General features: G+C 34.8%; 1 protein-coding gene across 7 annotated transcripts in view; it reads right to left on the bottom strand.

Annotated features, from left to right (window-relative positions):
- Positions 1-22,929, bottom strand: part of Efa6 (Exchange factor for Arf 6) — a 130,070-nt gene that overhangs the window by 14,984 nt on the left and 92,157 nt on the right. The window contains exons 3-15 of one of the 7 annotated variants that reach the window (XM_088269762.1): positions 19,387-19,440; positions 16,446-16,575; positions 15,152-15,276; positions 13,550-13,673; positions 11,589-11,744; positions 10,893-11,042; positions 9,423-9,582; positions 8,642-8,787; positions 7,674-7,802; positions 6,476-6,857; positions 5,641-5,843; positions 2,086-2,279; positions 1,261-1,453 (exon numbers count right to left, since the gene is read on the bottom strand). In XM_088269762.1, coding sequence (XP_088125888.1) covers positions 1,261-1,453; positions 2,086-2,279; positions 5,641-5,843; positions 6,476-6,857; positions 7,674-7,802; positions 8,642-8,787; positions 9,423-9,582; positions 10,893-11,042; positions 11,589-11,744; positions 13,550-13,673; positions 15,152-15,276; positions 16,446-16,575; positions 19,387-19,440 — 2,146 coding nt within the window. The remainder of the gene's footprint in view (positions 1-1,260; positions 1,454-2,085; positions 2,280-5,640; positions 5,844-6,475; positions 6,858-7,673; positions 7,803-8,641; positions 8,788-9,422; positions 9,583-10,892; positions 11,043-11,588; positions 11,745-13,549; positions 13,674-15,151; positions 15,277-16,445; positions 16,576-19,386; positions 19,441-22,929) is intronic. The other 6 variants (XM_088269766.1, XM_088269767.1, XM_088269768.1 and 3 more) reach the window with 6 other exon arrangements.

Here is a 22,929-nt window from a genome sequence, read left to right as displayed (position 1 = left end):
GTTTTGCCTTTTTATGGCATTTTCAAACAAATAAAACATTCGTTTGAAAATGTCAAAACTAGGCGAAACAATTATCACAAAATTTATTTTAATGTGTTTTTTAACAATAAAATATAACTTACTGAAAATTATTGAGATTTTTAAATGGATCCCATATTTTTTCTCCTTTAAACACTATCAGTATGCTCATTTCATATATTTTATCTAACTTCTGTATATATGTACAATTCCTAAGGATGAAATAAATATTTCCTCAATTCTCTTTCATCAAACCCTCATCCACACCCGATGGTGCATAGGGCACTGCATCATAAAAACGCAGTGTTATCTTGATCATTAACACATGAAGTAAGGGTCATCAGCCCTCCGCTTCAGGTAATATTGAATAAATATTTACATACTTATTTATTGGAATCAAACCCAGGACCTCCGGTACGGTAGCCGAGCGTGCTGAACATTACACTATGGAGGTGGACTATGAATTTCCTCAATTACCAATCACTAGTTCCAAACTAGATTATGTCACAAAGGTCAGGTTAAATTGGTCAGTAAAACAGGTTTCTTTTATACCAATGTTGTTTTAAAATATCGTAGTCATACAGGAGCTTTCTCCTGTCACCAAGTGCATTTTTTACAAAAACATGATTATTGACTATTTTGATATCTTGCTAGCTTAATATTGCCCTGAAAAAATCCAAAAGCGATTTTAAACTTGGAAGTATAATATATTGACTTGTTAAAAATGACTAACTGCATTGATGTTTATTTTCTTACAAATCAAAAGTGACTTAAATGGCCCTCCTGAATATTTTACATTTTGTTAGTTGGTCACTTTCTCCTGTACGACTACGATATGCGAGTGATTGATTTGTATTAGAAAAAGTTACTGTTTATACTTTCCAATATAAAAATACCAAGAAAATATAAAGGTGGATTCATATGTGCCTCAGAATGCATTTTGGGTTAGTAAAGAATCTAAATAACTTTTGTTAACTAACAATTTTGTTGTTAATGCATTTCGGGCTACGCTAAGCATATTGCGGGAAGCAACAGATATTTCAAACTACTTGGGAGCATCCACCATCTGATAATGGACAGGATATAAGGCAATTAAAAACATAGAGTTGAATTAGATTTTCTTGGAGTGTATGGTGTTATTTTAAAAATCTAGTCCCAGGGGAAGAGGTTTAAAGATACTGCAAGGGTATTTCAAAATAATTATGAAAATAAAAAAGTTTAGAAATAAAATTTGCAACTTACAGTGCCCACTCCAGCGGGTGACTCTTGATGGCATAGTACAATAATTTAAGAACTTCTTTCGGAAAATTGGCACCATCGTTTAAATCAGCTAAATTTTCTATGAATTCTGCACACGACATCTTTCTCCCAGCGCTCTGGCCATGCAAGTCCGTGTTTAGCAGCATTATTGCACACGTTAATGTATGAACCGCATCTATTGAAGAGAAATAAGTTAACATGTATAACTGGAACCGCTATGTTTATTTTATAATAAAATATAATATAAAGTAAAATCTTAATTATTTGGACTAATCGGGGATGAAGGTATATACTTTATGAGTTTTTCAACTATAAGGACAAGGAAAAATCTGTTGAAAAAAATCATAGTTGACAAAGAAAGACAAGAACATTAAGAACTTATCATTTTTATTAGTTTAGATTTACAAATAGCTTTAACATCAAATTATTTCTTATTAAATAAATCAATCATTAGTTTCTGCTTCAAGCCAGCAATTCTTTTTGAAGCTGCCATATCGCGAATACTGGGAATGTTGCGCGTGATAACTCATATTTTCCAATATGTATGTTGTTGAGACGTACACTAAAAGCAATGACCTAAATGCTATGCATTATAACTTAACAACGGTAGACGCAATTCGCTTAGTGGAAGTCAGTAATTTCATATTTTTATTTTGATGGATCTGAATAGTCGAACTTTATCTTTTGCTGCCGTATATGTAATAAAATACATAATTCATATATTTATCATTTTAAATTTATTAGTTATTTTTAATACCAGTTACTTTATTCACAAAATGTGTAAAATATAATCAGTAAAGATGTTACCTTGTGAATTGAATGTTCCGGGATTACAATCCAGATATCTCCTGGAGAAGTGTACAAGCACCCTCTCTCGTTCCTGAGTCTCTCCGGTGAGACAGAATTGTCTCAGGAACTTGCGAAGGGCTCCGTCTAAAGTGTCCTTGTCAAACACAAAGTACCTAAGGTATTCTTCCGCAACTGCTCGGGAGAAATCGTTACTGAAAAGGAACAAAAAGAAAACTCAATTAGGTATAATAATTTAATAACTTTGTCACAGATCTGGTTCCCAAAATTTTTTATTTGTCGTTTAAAAAATCCACAATAACTACACAAGAATCGGCTGGTTTTAATAAAGCGAACTTTCTAATTTTAAGAAGCGCAAATCAGATTTTAAATCAGATATTAAATTTAGTATAAAAATCTATCAGCGGAAGCTAAACTGGCAGTACACAATGGAGTTCTGGTTCCAACCCTTATGTATGGAAGCGAAGCATGGAGTTGGCAAAAGAAAGATGAAAGCAGACTGAATGCAGTCGAAATGCGATCCCTCAGACGAATGTGTGGCAAAACGATGTTTGATAGATGTTCGAATGATGAAATAAGGAAAGAATGTAAGGCATTATCGATAAAATTAAGAAAGGAGTGTTGAGATGGTTTGGACATGTGGAGCATATGAGTGAAGAAAGAACGGTTAAACAAATTTATGAGGCGAATGTAGTTGGAAAAAGAAGCAGAGGACGACCGAGGAAAACTTGGCACAATCAGGTATGTCAAATACTTGAAAGCGGCCGGGTCAGGAGTCGTAATAATCGTCGGGTATGTATGAGGAGATGCATGAATGTAGAAGAGGCAAAGAATGTTTGCAAAGACAGAGTGGTGTGGCGTTCGATTCTCTCTGCCTACCCCTGCGGAGAAGCGGCATGATGGTTAGTTAGTTAGCAAAAATATTACCCACTCCAGTGTTACTACATATATATACTAATTGTGAAATTAATTATACAATACATTTTGATTATCCAGATGCATTTTTGAAATGAGTTTTTTTTAATTATCCATAAGTAATCATTACTGCCCTGCCCAAATATAGGAAATAATTTTAGATGCACATTATCAAATTTCCATACCTATAATTCAATTTACTATCAATTCTCAAAACAAAAATAATTATTCCCTATAATTTATTTATTCATTATTAACTATTCTCTATACAGTGCAACCTCGATATAACGAATCTCAAGGAGTTTTGAAAATTTCAATATATAGAGTGATTTGTTATATTGCGGTTTGGATGGCTAAAAACCCCAATATTAAGGTTCATTCTCTTATTTGTTGACCTCTATAAAACAAATTCTGTGGAATTCAACCTTGCTAAAACGATTCAAATGTGGTATGAGAAATAATACAGTAAACATATCATAATTGAAATATGTACATACTACTAGTATGTACACACTTTTATTTTACATATTACTACTGTATACATTAGTAATATACTGAAACTACATATGCATGAAAATATTTACATAAATTAAGCTCACTTACTTTAGTTACTTGGAGGTTTGTCAACATGCTATATTCATTATGTAGACGTATATTTTACATTATTTCTAGGGATAGTTCAAAGAGATACTGCAAAAAATGTTATTTTGAGATTCGAAACATCGATGTTCCATTATACTAGCGTACAGAACTTAAAGTGCAGTAAGTCGATATATTTTAAGAGCATAATTTTAGTTATTAAATTTTTGTATGTAACTGATATTATTAAAATATTTATATAAATGGCTATGAACCGACTAGAGGCATTCGAAATGTGGTTACATCGTAGAATGCTACGCATTTCATGGACCGATATGGTCAGCAACGCAAATGTGCACCAAAGAGCAAGAGCAGGGAGACAGATGCTGACTGATATCAAGGTCCGGAAGGTGTCCTACTGGGGCATGTGCTGAGAGAAGAGAAGTACGAGCTATCACACCTAATCATAAAATGCAAAATAGAGGGTCGACGAGGTGTGGGCAGAAGACAGATGTCCTGACTCTGGAATATACGAAATTAGATGGGGATCAGGACCCTTAAGGGGCCGTTTAAAGCTGCCCAAGACAAGAAAAATTAATCTCAAGGGATAGTTGACGTCAGGGGGACCTGACATGACAAGAATAGAAGAAGTCTTCATTTAGAGCTATGTTTTTTATTTGAGTTTTATACATCTAAATAAAAGTTTCTCTGCTGAATAAACGCTTTCCCAATCCAACCATACATGACCCCAGTGAACTCACATACACAGTGTCATGAGATTAATGATACAGAGGAATCTCTCATAATGAGCACCTCTCATAACTCAATTTAAGTAAGAAATTCACATAAATAGCAAAAAAAAAACTGAAAAAGTTGCTCCCTTAACGACCGATATTTCACATAACAAGTGACAGAGAAAGGGCAAGTCCCTTTTTCATGACATTCACTTGTGGGCCGGGACTTCTGCACCAGTCAAAACAAAAAATGTTGAGCAAAACGAGTGTCTCACTGAACAAGTAAGATTCCGGAACGAATTATGCTCGTTCTGAGAAGTTTAACTGTATATGTAGGAGTTGTTGGGTAATATATCCAAAATTAATCAAGGTTTATTGGATTGAATTCTACATTTATATATGTATATGTTAATACGTGACGCATTTCCTCTTATTAAGACATTATCAAACACCTTATTCTCAATATTATTAATATTTAAAGCATTTAATTTGTGGTTAGTCATTTTTACTTACTTTTTTTTTACAAAAATGTTAATAATATTATTATTTTTTGACATCTCATCAAAGATGAAGAAGAATATGGAAGTCTGGGCATTTAATATAAGAGTTTCTGCTTAATAAAAAAGCTTCTTTACATCTCACCAATAGATGTCTCTAGTGAAGTTCTAGTGATTCAAGAACAAAGTTTCTAAATTGGTTCATATATATAGAACTTCCAAGAATTTGAGTAGTGTGGTTGTCAATAATGGGCAGAATTGGTGAATGTTACACGTGTGTAAAGTGATCACTTAAACCAGCCTATGACGGTCGTCAGCCCCGTAAATGCTCAGACTTCCATATTCTTCTTCATCTTTGATGAGATGTCAAAAAATAATATGAAAATAACTCCTGTAATTGGAGATAATCTAGATTTTGTGAACAAGTATTTGGACACACTCAAAATGTTGTTAATAATATTAGTATATACACACCCACTGAGATTTTTATGTCTACCGGTTTCGAGACGTACCCGTCTCTTCGTCAGGACAATCACTACTACAGCATGCAAACAATACCACCCTTCACCACCATAGCACCATTTACACACTTAAAACTACACAAAATGTTTAACACGTGCGATTTTTTGTTATATTCTCTCTCAACCTTGTTTAATTTTGGATATATTACCCAACAATTCAACATGGAATTCTACCAACTGTCTGCAGTTACAATAAATATGTAGGAGTTCCAAAAATTTAAGGAAAATTACGCTCAAGTGATAGTTGACATCAGGGGGACCTGACATTATACGTACAAAAGAAGACAAGCAAGAGAGAATTGGCGTTACTTTTTGCTGAGGTGCCTGGAGACGTCGGACTTCTTGAAGCCGTCGAGGCTGTAGAGGCGCTTGGCAAGCCGGATGGCGGAGGGGATATCCACGGCCTTGGGGCTGTAGTGGAAGGAGTGCAGCGAGTCCGCGTCCGCCTCCGAGCACGCCTCCTCGGGCGACGAGCATGCCGACCCCGCACACACCTCCTCCTCTCGAAGCTCCTGAACACACGCGGACATACAATCAGATTTACCCACACTACTAACTAATCATATACTTGTGCAAATGTAATGAAAACCTTTGTATTTTGTAACATTATGCATTATATCATTAAATACATAATGCATAATTATACATTATATCATTGTATTTTTGTAATTCCTCAATTCAAAAACAAAACAAAGATTTTACACATTTTCTATATGCTCACCGATGCACTGAGTCCAAGGCGGGGAAAAAGTGAGCCGACAAATTGTAACGCCTTCTTCTCGATTCTTGAGAATAATATTTGAGTGAAAAATCACTAATATTTATCTTATTATTATTATAATTTTTTTTTTTTTTTATAATATTTATCTTTTCTTCATCTTCATAGCATACATATGCATGCATGCATAGGGCACTGCATCAAATAAACGTTAATTATATAAACGTGTTATTCTGATCGTTAGCACATGGAGGAAAGGTGATCAGCTCTCTGCTTCAGGTACCAGTCCAAGGTAATATTGAATAAATATTAGAGTGAAAAATTGTATATATTAATTTGACTTCCCCTCATTAGAATCAAACCCGGGACCTCCAGTACGGTAGCCGAGCGTATTTATAACTAATCCTGTAAGTACTAAATACTAACGTGATATCCTTGAGCTTCGGGGGTGTGCTGTCCGGGGTCCGGGTTGGGCTTGCGCGGGCTGGCCGGGTCGCCCTTCACCTGGATCACGATCCGGTGGTCCAGGCTCTCGCTGTCGCTGTACGCGCGGCGCCCACACGGCTCCGACACGAGGATGGTGGAGTCCGAGTCGCTGGGATCCGACACCTCCATGTCCTGGCCGGCCAGCACGTCGGCCGGCGGGTCCTGGAAGTCGGGGCTGGAGATGTTGGACACGGCCTCGCTGGCGCTGTGCCCGGCGTGCGGAGGCGCGGCGGCGCGCGGCGGCGTGCGGCTCGACAGCGACGCTGAGGCGCTCGACATCACCGAGCTCGACACGCTGGTCGGGGACGCGGGCGAGAGAGATCTGTAACAAACCGAAACATTACATAATAACCAAAAACAGCAAATCAAAATATTATGTTACAATGCCCATTGCGAGAGCCATCATCGGAGTGTTGTTGTTTACATCCTGGATATGATCCCCGCCAACAGAAGCTGAAATAAATTATAAATAAAACACTTGTTTTGTACCACTTGAACATTATTTTTTTATTTTTAACAATATTACAATTTATTTTTAACGGAAGTTACAGATTCTTCCATCTATTGGTTTGAATATTAACATATTGAATATAGACAGTTTATATTCAAACCCGTAGATGGAAGCAACTGTAGCTTCCGAACTAGTCGTTAAAAATAAAATATAATATTCAAGTGGTAAAAAACAAGTGTTTTATTTATAATTTAGTCATGAGTTACCATAAAGTGAATGCCGAAACAAAAAATAAGATTAAAGCTGAAATGTTTGAAAAAAAACTAAGTGTACATTGTTTTTACCTAAAAAACTTATGTCTAACTAGACAATAATAGATCCATAGTATTTTTAGGCTTTTACAAATGGCACTAATGGGAGTGGCGGTTTGTTAATTATCACTAGTTTTAAATCGGCACTAGGCAGCATCAGACTAGAGATAGTAATAATGCAAAACATGAATGTGTCATTTCTTAATTTTTTTTCAGATTATTTCTCGAAACAGTAATATTAGTTTTGTGAAATCACATAAACAAGAAGTTTTAAAATTATTGCACGCCGTAGGAGGTACAAATTGGATGACTAATTTTTATCATTTTACTTAGTATGGCAGTATTGTAACATAGAGTATAAATAAAATAAACATACCTTTGAGGTGAGATGCCTTCTGACACAGAGGTGGAATTGGATGTAGCGGTAGTAGAACTTGAGCCATTGTATTGAGAAGTGTTCTTCTCCGAGGAACTTGAAACTGGTGCATTATATGTCCAAACAATTCTGAAACGCAAGAAGCGACAATTTATTATGGCCAGTGATAACAACAAAAGGTTGATAAGTGTTATGTATACATCTGGCAGGAAGAAGCGCATGAAAGACCATGGCTTCGATGTATTATGTATATGTAACTTATAAAAAGCACCACACATTTTTACTTTTGAGAATATACAGTTTCCTGTATCCTATTTTCCTAGCCTTCAAATGATTATCATGAAAATACAAATACAAAATTTATATGTTTGTACATAGAACTTTCTACTCATTTTACTAGCCAAAGTCTAGTAAGATTAGTAGAAAATCGTACTAATCAAAGAGTTTTTGATAGTTTCATTTTTAAACACAGGCATCTCATAGGATAATATCATATTAACACATTGTTTGTCATTAACATACTGTTGGTAGAGAGCGTGAGATTCTTTTAACTGTTATATTCATATATAAAATTTTTAAATCAAACGCTGATTTTTTTTGGTCTACTAAATTGTATTTTATTGTTGAAAAACACACAAAAATAAATTTTGTGATAATTGTTTCACCTTGTTATAGCATTTTCAAATGAATGCTGTATCAATGAGCGTTTTTTTTTTTGCTTACTTTTGGTACAGCGCGAGATCCCAAAAAATATTGTACAGATCAGAGTTGGGTTTGCGGTTACTTGTGATTAGTATACTAATAAGGGTCGAGGTTGATGCAAAAACCGCTCGTCAACAATGTGTTAAGATGAATTCACAGCACACGGGCACTGTATCAATCAATCCCTATTGAACAGTCAAAAGGAAAATAATTAGCTGAGGGACGGGGGGAATTACACGTTGAACATTAGTGGAATGTTGTTATACCTGTCGGTGGGGTGTGTAGCGGCCTGGCGTCCCGAGGAGGTGCCGCGGGAGTCGGGCCGCGTGTCCAGAAGGGTGTTCAGGGAAGATGTGACGTCATCGTCCTCTATATCTATTGCCACCGCGCTCATGGACGACTCCTTCTGAAACTGGGCCAGTTTGTAAACATTGAAGGGAACAATTGCATGCGGCAGTTTGACATACCAAGAGAAGTCTATATCTTAACTTATTTCTGTATACTAGGGCAGGAAGCCTGTGTATGTAATCGTAGCGTTCACCTGCATGGTTTAGTGATTAGCGCATTTGGCGAGAATTTTTTAACGAAAATTTAATTAACCACTAACAATCTATCTATAAAGCATTTTCTCAGTTCATTCATTTTGGATCCCTGACTGGGTCCTATTTTATATGTCAGGCAGCTGGTTAATTTGGCATTAGGCAATATATTTTAAGGACCTTATTCCTAATTTAGTTATGTTTATCGGCTCCACACGTATTTTATTATGTAATGTATTATTATGATGAATTTCTCTGTTAAATCAGCTTGGAGTTGCTTCGAGAGTTGAGTCCGTTTTAAAGATTATTGGATACATTGTATTTGTATTCTTATACTAGCAGCAACAGCTGGATTGTTCCTGCATACTTTGGACTATTATTTTACCATGTCGTTCAATCTCATACCCTCTGGAATGCTTCCGAAATCTATTACCCGGCATTCAATCTAATTTCCCGTGGTATTTCTAGATATGCTAGTGTGATTGTGGTAGGTGTTGGTGTATCTCACCTGGAGGTGGTCTTCGGAGCGGCTGGTCCTGACGCAGCCGAGAGGCAGGTGGGAGGGAGGCGCGGGGGGCGCGGTGGAGCCCTCGGCGGGACTGAGGGTCCTGAAGCAGCGCACATCGCTCGGGGAGGTGGGGGTGGACTTGAATCTGTCATCAAATTTACTGTTCTAACATTAGTACCGGTATTATAAGATAAGATGATCTTTAGAAAGAAAAAAAAATACATTTGTTTGATAAATCACCATAATATTTTCCCCAATTCATTCACAGTGAAGCGCCATTGGGTAGTATTTTACGAAAATGACGCTATAAAAGTTATTCACATTAATTATTGTTATTATTTTTATGGAATTGTCCTAATAAAACGTCGCTAAGGTATCAAGAGAAATTGATGTAATTTAGAAGGAAGCAAAAATTTGTTAACCCTTTGCACTCGAAACTTTTTACAACTTAATTTTTTACCTTTTTCACAACAACAACACACCCAAATGGTAGCAAGGATATTGAGCAACTGGCGGGACAGAATTGTACCAGCATCAGTATGTATCCCAGCCTTTTATTATTTAAACAACATAACGGTACATAGTGGCGACACATAGTCGCCAACCGAATTACCATGTCGACATATTGTCGCCATTCGAGTGCAAAAGGTTAAAGCCCAGTAGTCATTAAGTCACAACTTAATTTTCTCTAAATCCAGGCAACATTTTACGTAATTGATTTTTATCTTAACCTCTCCGTGCGTACCGCCCCAACCGTGGGGCCATAAAATACCAGGTCAGATAGCGTGTGGCCCCTCGTTTGAGGCGTAGTGATTATTTCTCGAATATTTCCAAATAATGTCGGGATTTGGACAACCAACGTCTTCTATTGACGATACAACACAATTAAATCATTTTTGGGCTAGTTACATGTTTTACCGATTCAACAAACAATGTTTTGAAATATCATTAAAATCTTACTTCTCAAGAGGTTGGAATGCCGTTTTTACATTGAAAAAATAAGTTTTTCCTCAAAATAATTATATGGTTTTGAAAAGAAAAGAGTTATTGAAAGGCAAGGAGTTAAAAAAATATATGAAAATATTTTTTTCACATATATTCCAAAAAAAACAAAAAATATCCAATATACAATCTTTAAAAAAATCGGGAATGTAATTGGAAAAAAGAGCAGAAGAAGACCGAGAAAAACTTGGCACAATCAGGTATGCCAAATACTTGAAAGCGATCAGGTTAAGAGTTGAAACAATCGGCGGGTATGTATGAGGAGATGCATGAACGTAGAAGAGGCAAAGAATGTTTGTAAAGACAGGGTGGTGTGGCATTCTATTCTCTCTGCCTACCCCTGCGGGGAAGCGGCGTGATGGTTAGTAAGATAATTAGTTTTTTAAAAAGGGGCATGAAGAGACGTGTGACCTCTCCGGTGGTCGGCCAGTTATTAAATTCTGTGATTGGCAAGGCTGAGATACTAACGTAAAGGCGGTGGGTTCGGGCATGGGTGGTTCAGAGCACCTGGAGGGCTGCGAGTCCAGTCCACTGGAGGCCGGTGTGGAGTTGTACCGCTGCACCACGGGGCTCGAGGAAACCCTCGAGTCTATGGGCGACACGGGTGTGGAGTTGTATCTGTACAAAAAAGAAGATATTATTCAATCAATCACTAATTGTTTGATAAACAAAACAATTCAATTCAAACCCCTATCCGAACCCCAATGGTGCATAGGGCACTGCATTATACAAACACAGTGTTATCTTGATTGTTAACACACGAAGGAAAGGTGATCAGCCCTCCGCTTCAGGTACCAGTCCAGGGTAATATCGAATAAATATAAGAGTGAAAAAATCACTTATATTTATTTGACCCCCCCTGGGAATCCGACCCCGGACCTCCAGAACGGTAGCCGAGCGTGCTGACCATTACACTACTGAGACGGACAAAACATGTTATAAGAAAAGAAAACATTAAAAAAACATTTTTAATTAGTAAATACCACTATTTTAAAAAATCTACTGTGACACGTGATTCGATGCACGCCGCATCATTTTCAGACACCGTATGCGAAGCTAATTCTAAATTTTAGAGATGAAAATGAAGACTATGGAATTAATCTTTCACCGGGATGAAGTATCTTTCAAATGAGTTTTCCTTTCCGAAGAAGTTTCAGGACTTACGTGTTGATGTCGTAGTCGGGGGTGCGGTGTCGCGGGGCGTGGTGGTGGCGGTGCGGGTGGGCGGGCGGCCCTCCCCCGAGGATGCCCTCCCCGCTGCGCTCTGTGCGAGACAGCTTTAGCATCAGCTCGCCAGTCATCATGTACGCCTCGAACTTACTGCAACAAATCAACATGTTACCAACCAACATTTTACTGATTTTTAATATTGACTCATAAACACAGCATGTGCGAGTTTACAACAGCCATCTATGTTTCAATGAGGAAAGCTTTTAATAAGCAGAGAATCTTTCCATTTGTATGCGAGATTCGAATCCTGGATTATATTCACATACTTTTACATACATTTCTATTTGTAAAGTAAATTATTTATTTATTTACTTTATAAATAGAAAAATATATTTTAAATTAATTTTAGCTTATAATCCGACCACCATTCTTCATCTTTGTTAAGATGTTAAAAAATAATGTAAAATAACAACTCCTAATTGGAGATAATCCAGAGTGAATGATGACACCTAGTGGTATAACCAATGTAAATAAATATCAAAATTTGTGCCTCTTTCCTATTAAATATTTATTTACCAAAGGATTTTATCAAAGTTCTATATCGGTCCGCCTCCGTAGTGTAATGGCAGCACGCTCGGCTACCGTTCTGGAGGTCCCGGGTTCGATTCCCAAGGGGGTAAAATAAATATAAGTGATTTTTTTACTGTAATATTTATTCAATATTACCATGGACTGGTACCTGAAGCGGAGGGCTGATCACCTTTCCTTCATAAGTAAAACGATCATGATAACACTGCGTTTATAAGACACAGTGCCCTATGCACCATTGGGGTGCGGATAAGGGTTTTATATATATATATATATTATATCTATATCGGTAGTACAAACATAACAAGTGTTAAATTAGATACTTTATAGGGGAAACTGTTCTAAAATTAACATCAAATATCATTTATGTACCTTCCAAAGGTACAACGAAAGGTCATTAATATATACAAATTCAAGATGATTTTTAAGTTCATTTCATTATTTTGGGTGCGTAGTTCTTTTGTGTGTTAAAAATGTTCAACTCAAATAAAAATTGTCAGCAGAAAAGACAATCCTTTTGCAACTAACGGATATTATCATCATCCATCTTTCAAAGAGAAGTATTACGATTTAACGACTTTATAGTTGCTTGTGTTTAGGTGTATTTCATTATTATTTTTAAGGATAAATCGGTCACAATAACCAAGCACACGTCATCAAAAAGTGATCATATCAAGATTTGTCTCTTTGGAAGAGAGATGATGAAATTGGACACAGTGAAAAATGAAAAAGACCAAAGGTAAGAAATACATGGCCACAATATGAATTATCGAGAGATAAATCACGTAGTCATATGCAATAACAATCATGCTATATATTCTGAAAAATTGCATTGAGAATATTCTGTACACCATCTTTCGATCAGTTAAAAAATATATATACATATGCTTCGACCAAAATCTGTGTATTTTTCAGAATAATTTATGTATTAAAATAGTATTCATAAATGTACGCGAGAAGAAGAAAGAGGCGCAGTTCATCGACTTTTATTTTGTTTATAATATTGTCCCCGCGATATGTAACTCCTTTAAAATCGTATATAAGGGGTGGCGGACAAATTTTAGTGTGCTCAGATTAAATAATATTCAAACGTGTTTACGTCGCGCTCTCTGTTTCTATTAGTGTCGCTTTGTTCTTCTCGCCCTTGTGTTTTATAATTTTTTATATTGGTGTCGCTTTAATACGTGTTATAATTTTTTATATATTTGTGTCACTTTGCTTTTCTCAACTTGATAATTTTGTAATTTTTTGATAAATAAATAATTGTCTCCATTTACGCATTTCCGTCTTCCTCGTCACAAGTGTTCCAGTACCGTTAGCAGTAACAACATAGATGAATGGGGTTCAAGGAGAGTGTGGATACATACTTGGAATGCTTGACCGGAGGGGAGTGATATTCCCCTCCTACTCCCCCGTTGCTGCCCCTCTTCCCTCCCCCCGCCCACCCGTTGCTGCTGCTCTTTTCCGTGCACCCGTTACTACTCCTCTCACCTGGATAGGAACATACCAAAATTAATTCATTACATTCTGAGATTGCTGAGGTAAAACATCATTCTCTCGACATTGCAGACAGTGTGAAACCATACTCTTTTTGTTTTTATATTTGGTTTTAACCACTTAGTGCTAGGGTTTTTTATAAAAAGTGTTTAACCCTTTCCACTCTGACCATTTTTCCTCATAACTGATCAGCTACCCTGATCAAAAAAATGCGACGTTTTTCTACCATTAAAATAAATATTTTGGTTCCCTAATTTTGGGACACTCTGTCTGGCAATTTGTATGACTATGTTAATTAAGATTAACTGTGTTTATCTGAAATATTTTTTGGTAGAATATACTTGGGTGATAGAGAAATCAGTGATTAAATTTATACCTGCGCCGGGCCAGACATTGTGGCCCATGGAGCTGCCTACTAGAATCATACGGGCCAGAATGTCTGGCCTACAGAGTGGTAAGAGTTAAATAAACATCAGGTTTTTTTAAATGTTTTACTCAAAGTCTCTCCACTTTTCAAATAAAATATATCAGTTTAAGCTAATTTAATTTACAATATTTTGTACTAATTCATTGTCGAAAAAGTCATTTAAAAATTCAAAACGGAACGCATTTAGCGCGCGAGCATGACTCGTTCAAAAGTATAAAGAGGTTTATACTAACCACACAAATTTTGATCTAAACTCAAGACCCGCCTTATCCAAAACTCTTATCCATATTAATTACTGTAAATTGAAAATTTCTCACAAAAACAGCGCCATATAAATCGGCCATGTTTATTATTATTATTTATTCATTATTGGGCTTATTTTTCCTGCTATTTTTGGACTCAACTCTTAATATGGCTCTTGTATGCACCTGTGAGTTCGTGGCACTCACAGGTCAGGTGTGTGACCTGTGAGTGCCACGGACTATAATAATAACAATAATTTTGGATCATTTATGTAGTAAAATTTTTGTAAAATACTACCTCAACTGCGCTTTGCTATGATCAAATCGGGGAAATACTGTAGTATCTTGTCAGCATCCAAGATTCAAACCTTAATTTTTCAAAATGTGGTATTTAGATCATAATTTTTGACATACGTAGGTTCGTTGCTACTTAAGTTGAGATAGACAAGTATCTACTTTATTAGAGAGGTAGAATCGTTATATTTGAAATATTTTGTATATTTACCAACTATTTTGTATTATTGAAAAATGTATTTTGTAAAAAAAAATTCAATAAAAAAAAAGTCGAAAAACAAATATTCATAATTGAAAATGGCTTTATTGTTTCTCAAAATATTCCCCTTGAAAATCAATACACTTTTGCATGCGTTTGAACCAATTTTTGAAGCAATTTTTCCCGTCCGATTTCAATTTCCTACCAAGCAGTGAGGATACCATGACTGGTATTCTCACTGTTTCAGTTTATGACTTTAAGAGAGCGCAAATGATCAAACTATGAAATCATTTCAATGTAGCAAACTCACTCCAGTCTGTGCAACCGTTACTGCTGTTACTACGTTCGCTGCAGCCGTTGGAGCGAGGGGGAGAGTGGCCGGGATCCGACTTTACGTGTGATGGCAGCTGCTCTGGTGAAGGAGATGATGATGAACTGTAAAAAGAGTAAAGGTAATGTAGTAACCAAATTAAACTGATAGAAATCCCAAACAAATTCATAACTGTGTGCCAAACATGAAAAACAAATTACAATGAAATTTAAAGATGTTTATCAAAGCCTGAGTAGAGTGAACTGACTGCAGAAAGGAGATTGAAATCCAATCAATAAAAAAGTTTAAGTTTTAAGTTTTTTTTTTCGGTTGAGTAAATTTTCTGATGGTATTTTCATACCATCTCTTCTTCCAAAGATTTCATATTGTATACTAGAATTCTAATTTGACATTTATATAATGGATATATTTGGAGTTTGCTGTCTTTCTAAACAATAGTCTTAATTAGCTGGTAAAGTAAAGAACAAATTGGCAAAACATATAAATGATACATATTTAATTTGCAAAAAAAACATTTTTTATTAAACCATTAATCACAATAGTAAATATTAGCTAAACGTTTTAGTGCTGAGATTTTTTTTATATGTGTGCTAAAATTGCTGCAGCCTTTGTTGGAAAAATTGTTCTTTTTATTACGTGTGCACAAAATTAACAATATTCTTCACAAATATTAACCGATTTTACTATTTCCTTCTGGTATTGGAGAATAACATTTCAAAGTACAAAAATAAAATAGCATTTTGTAATAAATATACTTATGCATATGTATGTATTTAAAAATAAATGCACTCTGAGAAAAAAAAAACAAAAATAAAATTTCATTCACAAGAATGTGTCAAGGTCTTGTGAAATTGGCTCATCCTAAGAGTTTTTACAGTCAATGCGACTGGTAAACATTTTATTTCATTGTCACTATCACTACTTCGAGTAAAACAAATATTTTCGTGCAATGTTTGACAATTGCTTTCAACATCACTATCGGATGAATCCCACATTGTATGGGCAAAAATAATAGGTTTTTACAAAATAAAAATTCAATTTTTACTTTAAATTAGTTAAATTTATAAATTTGTGAAAATTATTGATGATTCAGATCTTTAGCAACCAGGATGCTGTGACACAACTTTCCAGCTTAACCGCCGGAATGCATTGCCGTCATTGTTAGTATATTGAAAGCCGCGTTTTTGATAAAGTATTTCAGAGTCGATAAATTGATTCTCAGCGCTCCAACGGTTAAGATAGTATATTGAAAAAATAATGATGAGATATTTACTAGTGATTTGTTTTGGCATTACGAAGGTTGGCCTTTCCCTTCTTGTCAGTGGGCAGGATGTACTCGGAGCCGTCATTGCCGCAGCCCGCCGGGGACAGGTACCTGCCCACGTGTGCCTTTATCTGGGGGTCTGTAAAATAACAGACATATTGATTATAACAATATTACGAGTCTCTTCCGTGTGCTGCAGACGCATTATGCAACACTTGGGGCATCTCGGTAGAAGAGAGGATAGTCTGGAAAAGCATATTCACTTCTCTGGAGGCTCTCGGAACTATAGGCTACCGGGAGAGATGGAGAAATGTCACGAATACAATCTATGAATATCACATTCAACTTGGGAAGAATGAAAAGCAGATGCAGTATTATAAGGTTTTAATATTGCATAATTTTTTATTGTCAAACTAGCATTTTCGATTTACGATATACAATATTTGTCATTGTATGGCAGTCTAAAAACACCATGGATGTTACCACTCATAAAAAATACAAGATTTCTATAGGGAGTATACTGAGAGCTAGTATGAATGCATATTAATAATACACAAGCAAGAATTAATAATATCTATGTTAGCAAGCGAAAGAGGTTTAAACCGCATTTTGAAAAAATAATAAGATTGAAGAGGGTTCATAAATTTTACAACAAATAAATAATAATATAAAAATATTAAGGAGAAATTTGAAAATTATCACATGATTTTTTAGTGGAAGCTATCACATAATTTTTTGTTTTTTTTTTTTTTTAAAAGATAAATATTTGTGTTTGTATTATTTAAAAGAATACTTCAATTTCATACTATTTCTGTGAGCCTGAGCAGCTCATTATTAGAAATGGGTATCAAGTTGTGGTAGAGTGGGTTCGAACCGAGAAACTCTGACTAAAGAGTCCGCTACACTAACCACGGGACCACAACCCGACACAAATTATATCCCAGTGTTAAAGTAACCTACACACTTTTTTTTTGAATGGAGATAAATATAATCATAGTTCAACCAAATAATAAAATAATTGCGGAGAAAGTAGTATTGAGAAGCCCACAAGCAAATTTAAATATTGATTTTTTTTATGAAATATGCAAAATTAGCGAAAACAAATTATGGTGTATATTTTTTTATTGAAAAACTGCATTATATGTATTTGTAAAGACTTCAAAATCCGAGTTGATAGGGTCAAACTTATTTTAAAAACCACAATTTTATTTTCATATTTGCATAAAATATGCAATCACAATAAATTATAATAGTCCACTGTTAACAATAATATTGAAGAAAAAAGATTGATAATGTCAATATAAATATTGTACTTGCATAAGTTCATATGAAGTTATGTTTGATCTCAAATGCACATTATTAATTCATAATGCAGAGGAAATAATTCACTGCTCAATAAAACTTACTAACTAACTAACTAACCATCATGCCGCTTCCCCGCAGGGGTAGGCAGAGAGAATCGAACGCCAAACCACTCTGTCTTTGCAAACATTCTTTGCCTCTTCTACATTCATGCATCTCCTCATACATACCCGACGATTATTACGACTCCTGACCCGGCCGCTTTCAAGTATTTGACATACCTGATTGTGCCAAGTTTTCCTCGGTCGTCCTCTGCTTCATTCGCCCCATAAATTTGTTTAACCGTTCTTTCTTCACTCATACGTTCCACATGTCCAAACCATCACAACACACCTTTCTTAACTTTATCGATAATGCTTATCTCAGCCTTACATTCTTTCCTTATTTCATCATTCGAACATCTATCAAACATCGTTTTGCCACACATTCGTCTGAGGGATCGCATTTCGACTGCATTCAGTCTGCTTTCATCCTTCTTTTGCCAACTCCATGCTTCGCTTCCATACATAAGGGTTGGAACCAGAACTCCATTGTGTGCTCAATAAACAATTTGAAATACTTAATACTAATTTCAAAAGTTTCATTCACTAATGAGCAAACTGATGCGCTGAAATGGGAAACGACTCCACGAGGATGCACTCGACTAGAATATTCATAAAGTTCATTTGATATTAATGCACGTAACTTTCCATAAATTTTCCCAACCAAATGTGTTTATATTATACCGCGTGTTTGTAGGAAAGTAGACTGTAACTCACATTTAAGTATCATGCCTAAGGCAATGCCATAACTCTAAGGTTACATTGCCTCTATGGGAATCGTAACTTGATAGGTTATTGCAATAGTCTGGGGTACACTTATACTCAAGTGCATTATGCAAACTTATGAATATTACTAAAGAAAATAAAAGCATTACTTATATTATTTTTTTGACATCACAACATAGATGAAGAAGAATATGGAAGTCTGGGCATTTACGGGGTTTATGACTGTCATAGGCTGGTTTAAGTGATTACTTTACACGCGTGTAACATTCACCAATTCTACTCATGATTGACAACCACACTACTTAAATTCTTGGAACTTCTTTATACTTATATTGTTCAAATTCGAAACACAGTGCTCGAATTCACTACAATTTCACTAGACATCTATGGTGAGATGAAAAAAGGTTTTTATTGAGCAGAAACTCTTTCATTTGTATGTGAGGTCCGAATCCTAGATTATAATCACATAATGAGAAACGCTAGAAAATATCATATGTTTTTTAAATTTAGTTTATAATTTGACCAGTTAATTTATTTACATTTTGAGTGTGTCCAAATATTTGTTCACAAATCTGGATATTCTCCAATAAGAAGTATTTTTTTATTTAATTTTATTTAATTTTTTTAAATCCAGATTTGTGAAGTATTTGGACACACTCAACATGTTGTTCATAGTATTCTTTGACTTTCAGTGAAAATTTTATTAAATAATTGTGTGTTATTTTATAATAAAATTAAGCCAATAAATTACAAGGCAATGGTTAAATCAATTAATGTAATATGCAATTACATTCTAAAAAATAATGCCCGACTATATTTACCTCTTTTAAGTTTCAATGTCACTGGATCAGTTGATAGCCGGAGGCATTTTAGTACTGAAAAAAATTAAACAGTTATTAGAAACATTACTATAATTTTGCTCAATTTAAATAAAAATTTAATGGTATCACAAATTAATATAGCCAAAAATGTAATCTCTATATTTATACATTTATATATATATTTTTTTTCATAACATAGTCAAAATCGGGTTACAAATTTAGCTGTCATTGCATTGCATTGGTGAGTATTCCATACAAAAAAGTCATTGAAACCACAAATTAATATTGCGAAAAATGTAAAGTTTCACATTTATATTTATTTTTACCAGATAGTCAAAATTGGCTAAGAAAATTAACTGTCGTTGCATTGACAACACTTTGAGTACGTCCATATACCTTTTCACAAATCTGGATTAACTCCAATTATACCATACAAGTTATTTTTATTTTATTTTTTTGACGTCTCAATATAAGTGAAGAAGAATACGTAAGTCTGGGCATTCACGATGTTTACTACAGTCGTGAAAGAGTTTCTGCTCAATAAAAAGCTAATTTCATCTCACCATAGATATCTCTAGTGAAATTCTAGAGATTCAAGCACAATATTTTGAATTTACACAATATGATATTTAGAATTTCCAAGAATTTGAGTCGTGTGGTTGTCAATCATGGGTAGAATTGGTGAATGATAGACGTGTGTAAAGTGATCACTCAAACCAGCCTATAATGGTTGTAAACCCCGTAAATGCCCAGACATCCATATTCTTCTTCATATTTGTTAATATCGCTCACTCCTTTCAACAGCGATATATATTAAAAAAAACTTGATCTTTCAGGAAATCGTTTTTAAATTTTAAAAATATAATAAAATGTATTAAAAATAAATATGAAGTCACTTATTGAATTGTTTAACCCTGCAATAGATCTTTTTAGGTAAAACCCTAATGTTTTTTCTCCATTTGAAAAATATTTAGTATATTTAAAAAAAAATAATTTAACAATACCTTTTGTTCAAAATGCAAAAACAACACTTTCTGCCCTGAAGCGGGTAAATATTAAGTTAAAAATATGTCGCTTTTTCTGGGATAAAGTACATTTTCTGGGCATTCCGAATACATGCAGAACTGAAAATAGACGATTTTTGATATATGACATTGTTGAAAGGAGTGAGCGGTATGTCAACAACAAAAAAAAAGTCAATGCATTCATTGATGAGTATTCTTCATATTACCAATTAATTGAAGTAATATATGATACCTATGATGAATTATTCAAAATTGTAATAATTACACATCGGATTGTATTGTATTGTATTGAATTGTTGACACTATTATTAGGAGAACAATGCAATAGGATTATTCATCACCTTGCAAGAGCATGTTTACATCAATCGGATGGTAGGCCAGCTTATATGAGCATCGGGTATAACATCAAATATGCAATGGAATTCTTAAACATTCAACAAAAAGAAGCGATTTTATTTCACAAACATCTTGTTTTCAGTTTTTTTTTTAAACAAGTCCTGCATCCGTGGTGTAGTAGTTAGAGCGTTTGGCTACCATGCTGGAGGTCCTGAGTTTGATCCTCAGGAGGGTCAAAATAAATATAAGCGATTTTTCACTTTAATTGACTAGCACAAATATGGCTGTTTCAAAATAAATTTACAACTTGTAGAAAAATTCTCAAAAAAGAGGGAATTTTTAAGAAAGTAAAAAGTAGGCGAATTCGAATATCTAGATGAATAAAAATGTTAATTTTAGCCGGTTCAAAATATTAGATCTTCTTAAGTTATTCAATAAATATTTTGAATTTTTGACATAACGTTGCATTCGAATGCACGCATGTACCTGAAAGCTAAAAAACAGTTTTTACCGCAATGGCAGTGCCATCTGTTGCACGCAGCATTACCACATGCAATACTAAACATTGCTCATAGCAAACAGTGTGTTTCATGGCAGCTGCTAAAATACTGTTTACACACGCATTGTGAAATTAAACATTGGAAATGTGTGCATTCTCTTTTCTTTTTTTCCATTTGATCAGACTGGGGCACAGCAACGTGCGGCCGGATAATTATAAAAATTCAGTCACATATTTGAATAAAATCAACTTGTTAAATATACAACCTAAAAAATAGCCCACTACCACAAAAAATTTGTTTTGACTAATAAAAAAAGTACATGAGTAATTTATATTTCTGAGATTTTTCGTTGTATTTCTCAGTAATAAACTTTAGCTCAGTAAATTATGAAGAAAAAATCTCTTAAAGTATCCATCTAAGAGAAAATGGCTCTAAACGCCTGATTTAAATAAAAATATCAACAATAAAGGACTTGTTTATTTCATTTGAATGTAGAGTGCTTTAAAACTGTTTTTTTTGCTAGCGAAATTGTCCTATTGCACCGAGTATAAAAATAATTTGCATATGTGGGTAGCTAGTAGCTAGTCTATAAGCGGCCGGCTGTCGACGTTAAACGGCGTTGTATACACAAACACTCCTGAATGAAACTCATTCACAGAAATTATAAACCGCCTCACGGCCGCGCGTCGCTCGCGTCACCGCATAGTACGGTTTTAGTACGGTTCAGGGGGGGTCGACTCGTAAACGTCAGATTGTTCAAAAAACGACCAGAAAATGACGAGACACACTAATACACTAACAAAAACACCAAAACGGGAACGAAAAATACGAGATACCAACAAGTTGTTCAAATATTTCAAATAAATATAGACAGACTATGGTTATAGACAATTATCGATAGAAAAATAGAAATCCGTCTATGAAGAACTTCATAATATTGAGTATTATGCCAAAGTTAAAGTTAAATTTTGCGTATGAAAGTGTAGTTTTTCTTACTTAACACAACGCTCCCTTGAACTTCTGCAGCACCCTCCAAATGCGAAAAATTTAAAAACGCCTAGCCAGACTTCCAAAACGCCCACAAAGGGGCGCTGGCACCCCCGTTAAGAAACATAACTTCAGAAAGTGGTGGGCACTCCTTCCGCCCTTTTAAAATATTGTATTTTCTAGAATTTTAAATATAATATAGTAATTTGAAAATTCTATCGTTTTTGTTTTTGTTGAAAAGCTTTATATTTATACATAGTTTGGGATAATAATTTCAAAAAAGTTACCATTACCATTTACCATTGTAAGGTTGAGTTGAGTAACCATTATTAATCGCCTGAACTCTTTTTATAAATGTCGCGTTTTAGCCGTGACCTTTCTATTTTTGTTTACACTGAAATAAATAAATTTAGATAGTGAAATATCTTCTTTGTAATATTAATATTATAATTTTGAAAATATGTTATACAACAAATTTCAATATAAATACCATTTAACCTGAAAAATTAATGATAAATATTTCGGCGGGTGGATTTGACATTCAGCCGCGGCGAAGTCACGCCCAGCCGGGAGCTTAGTACTTCTAGCCGTTTACGTCACTTCCGGCCGCTGGCGAATATCACTTCCAGCCATAAAAAATCGAGGTAGTTGGCGGTCTTTATATAAAATAGTTAGTCTGTGGTACGGTTCTACGC

Source organism: Brachycentrus maculatus, unplaced genomic scaffold (genome assembly GCF_059751285.1).
Source record: "Brachycentrus maculatus isolate JH-2025_06_01 unplaced genomic scaffold, ASM5975128v1 h1tg000362l, whole genome shotgun sequence".
Taxonomy (NCBI): Eukaryota; Metazoa; Arthropoda; class Insecta; order Trichoptera; family Brachycentridae; genus Brachycentrus; species Brachycentrus maculatus.
This window is presented reverse-complemented; position numbering and strand designations above follow the sequence as displayed.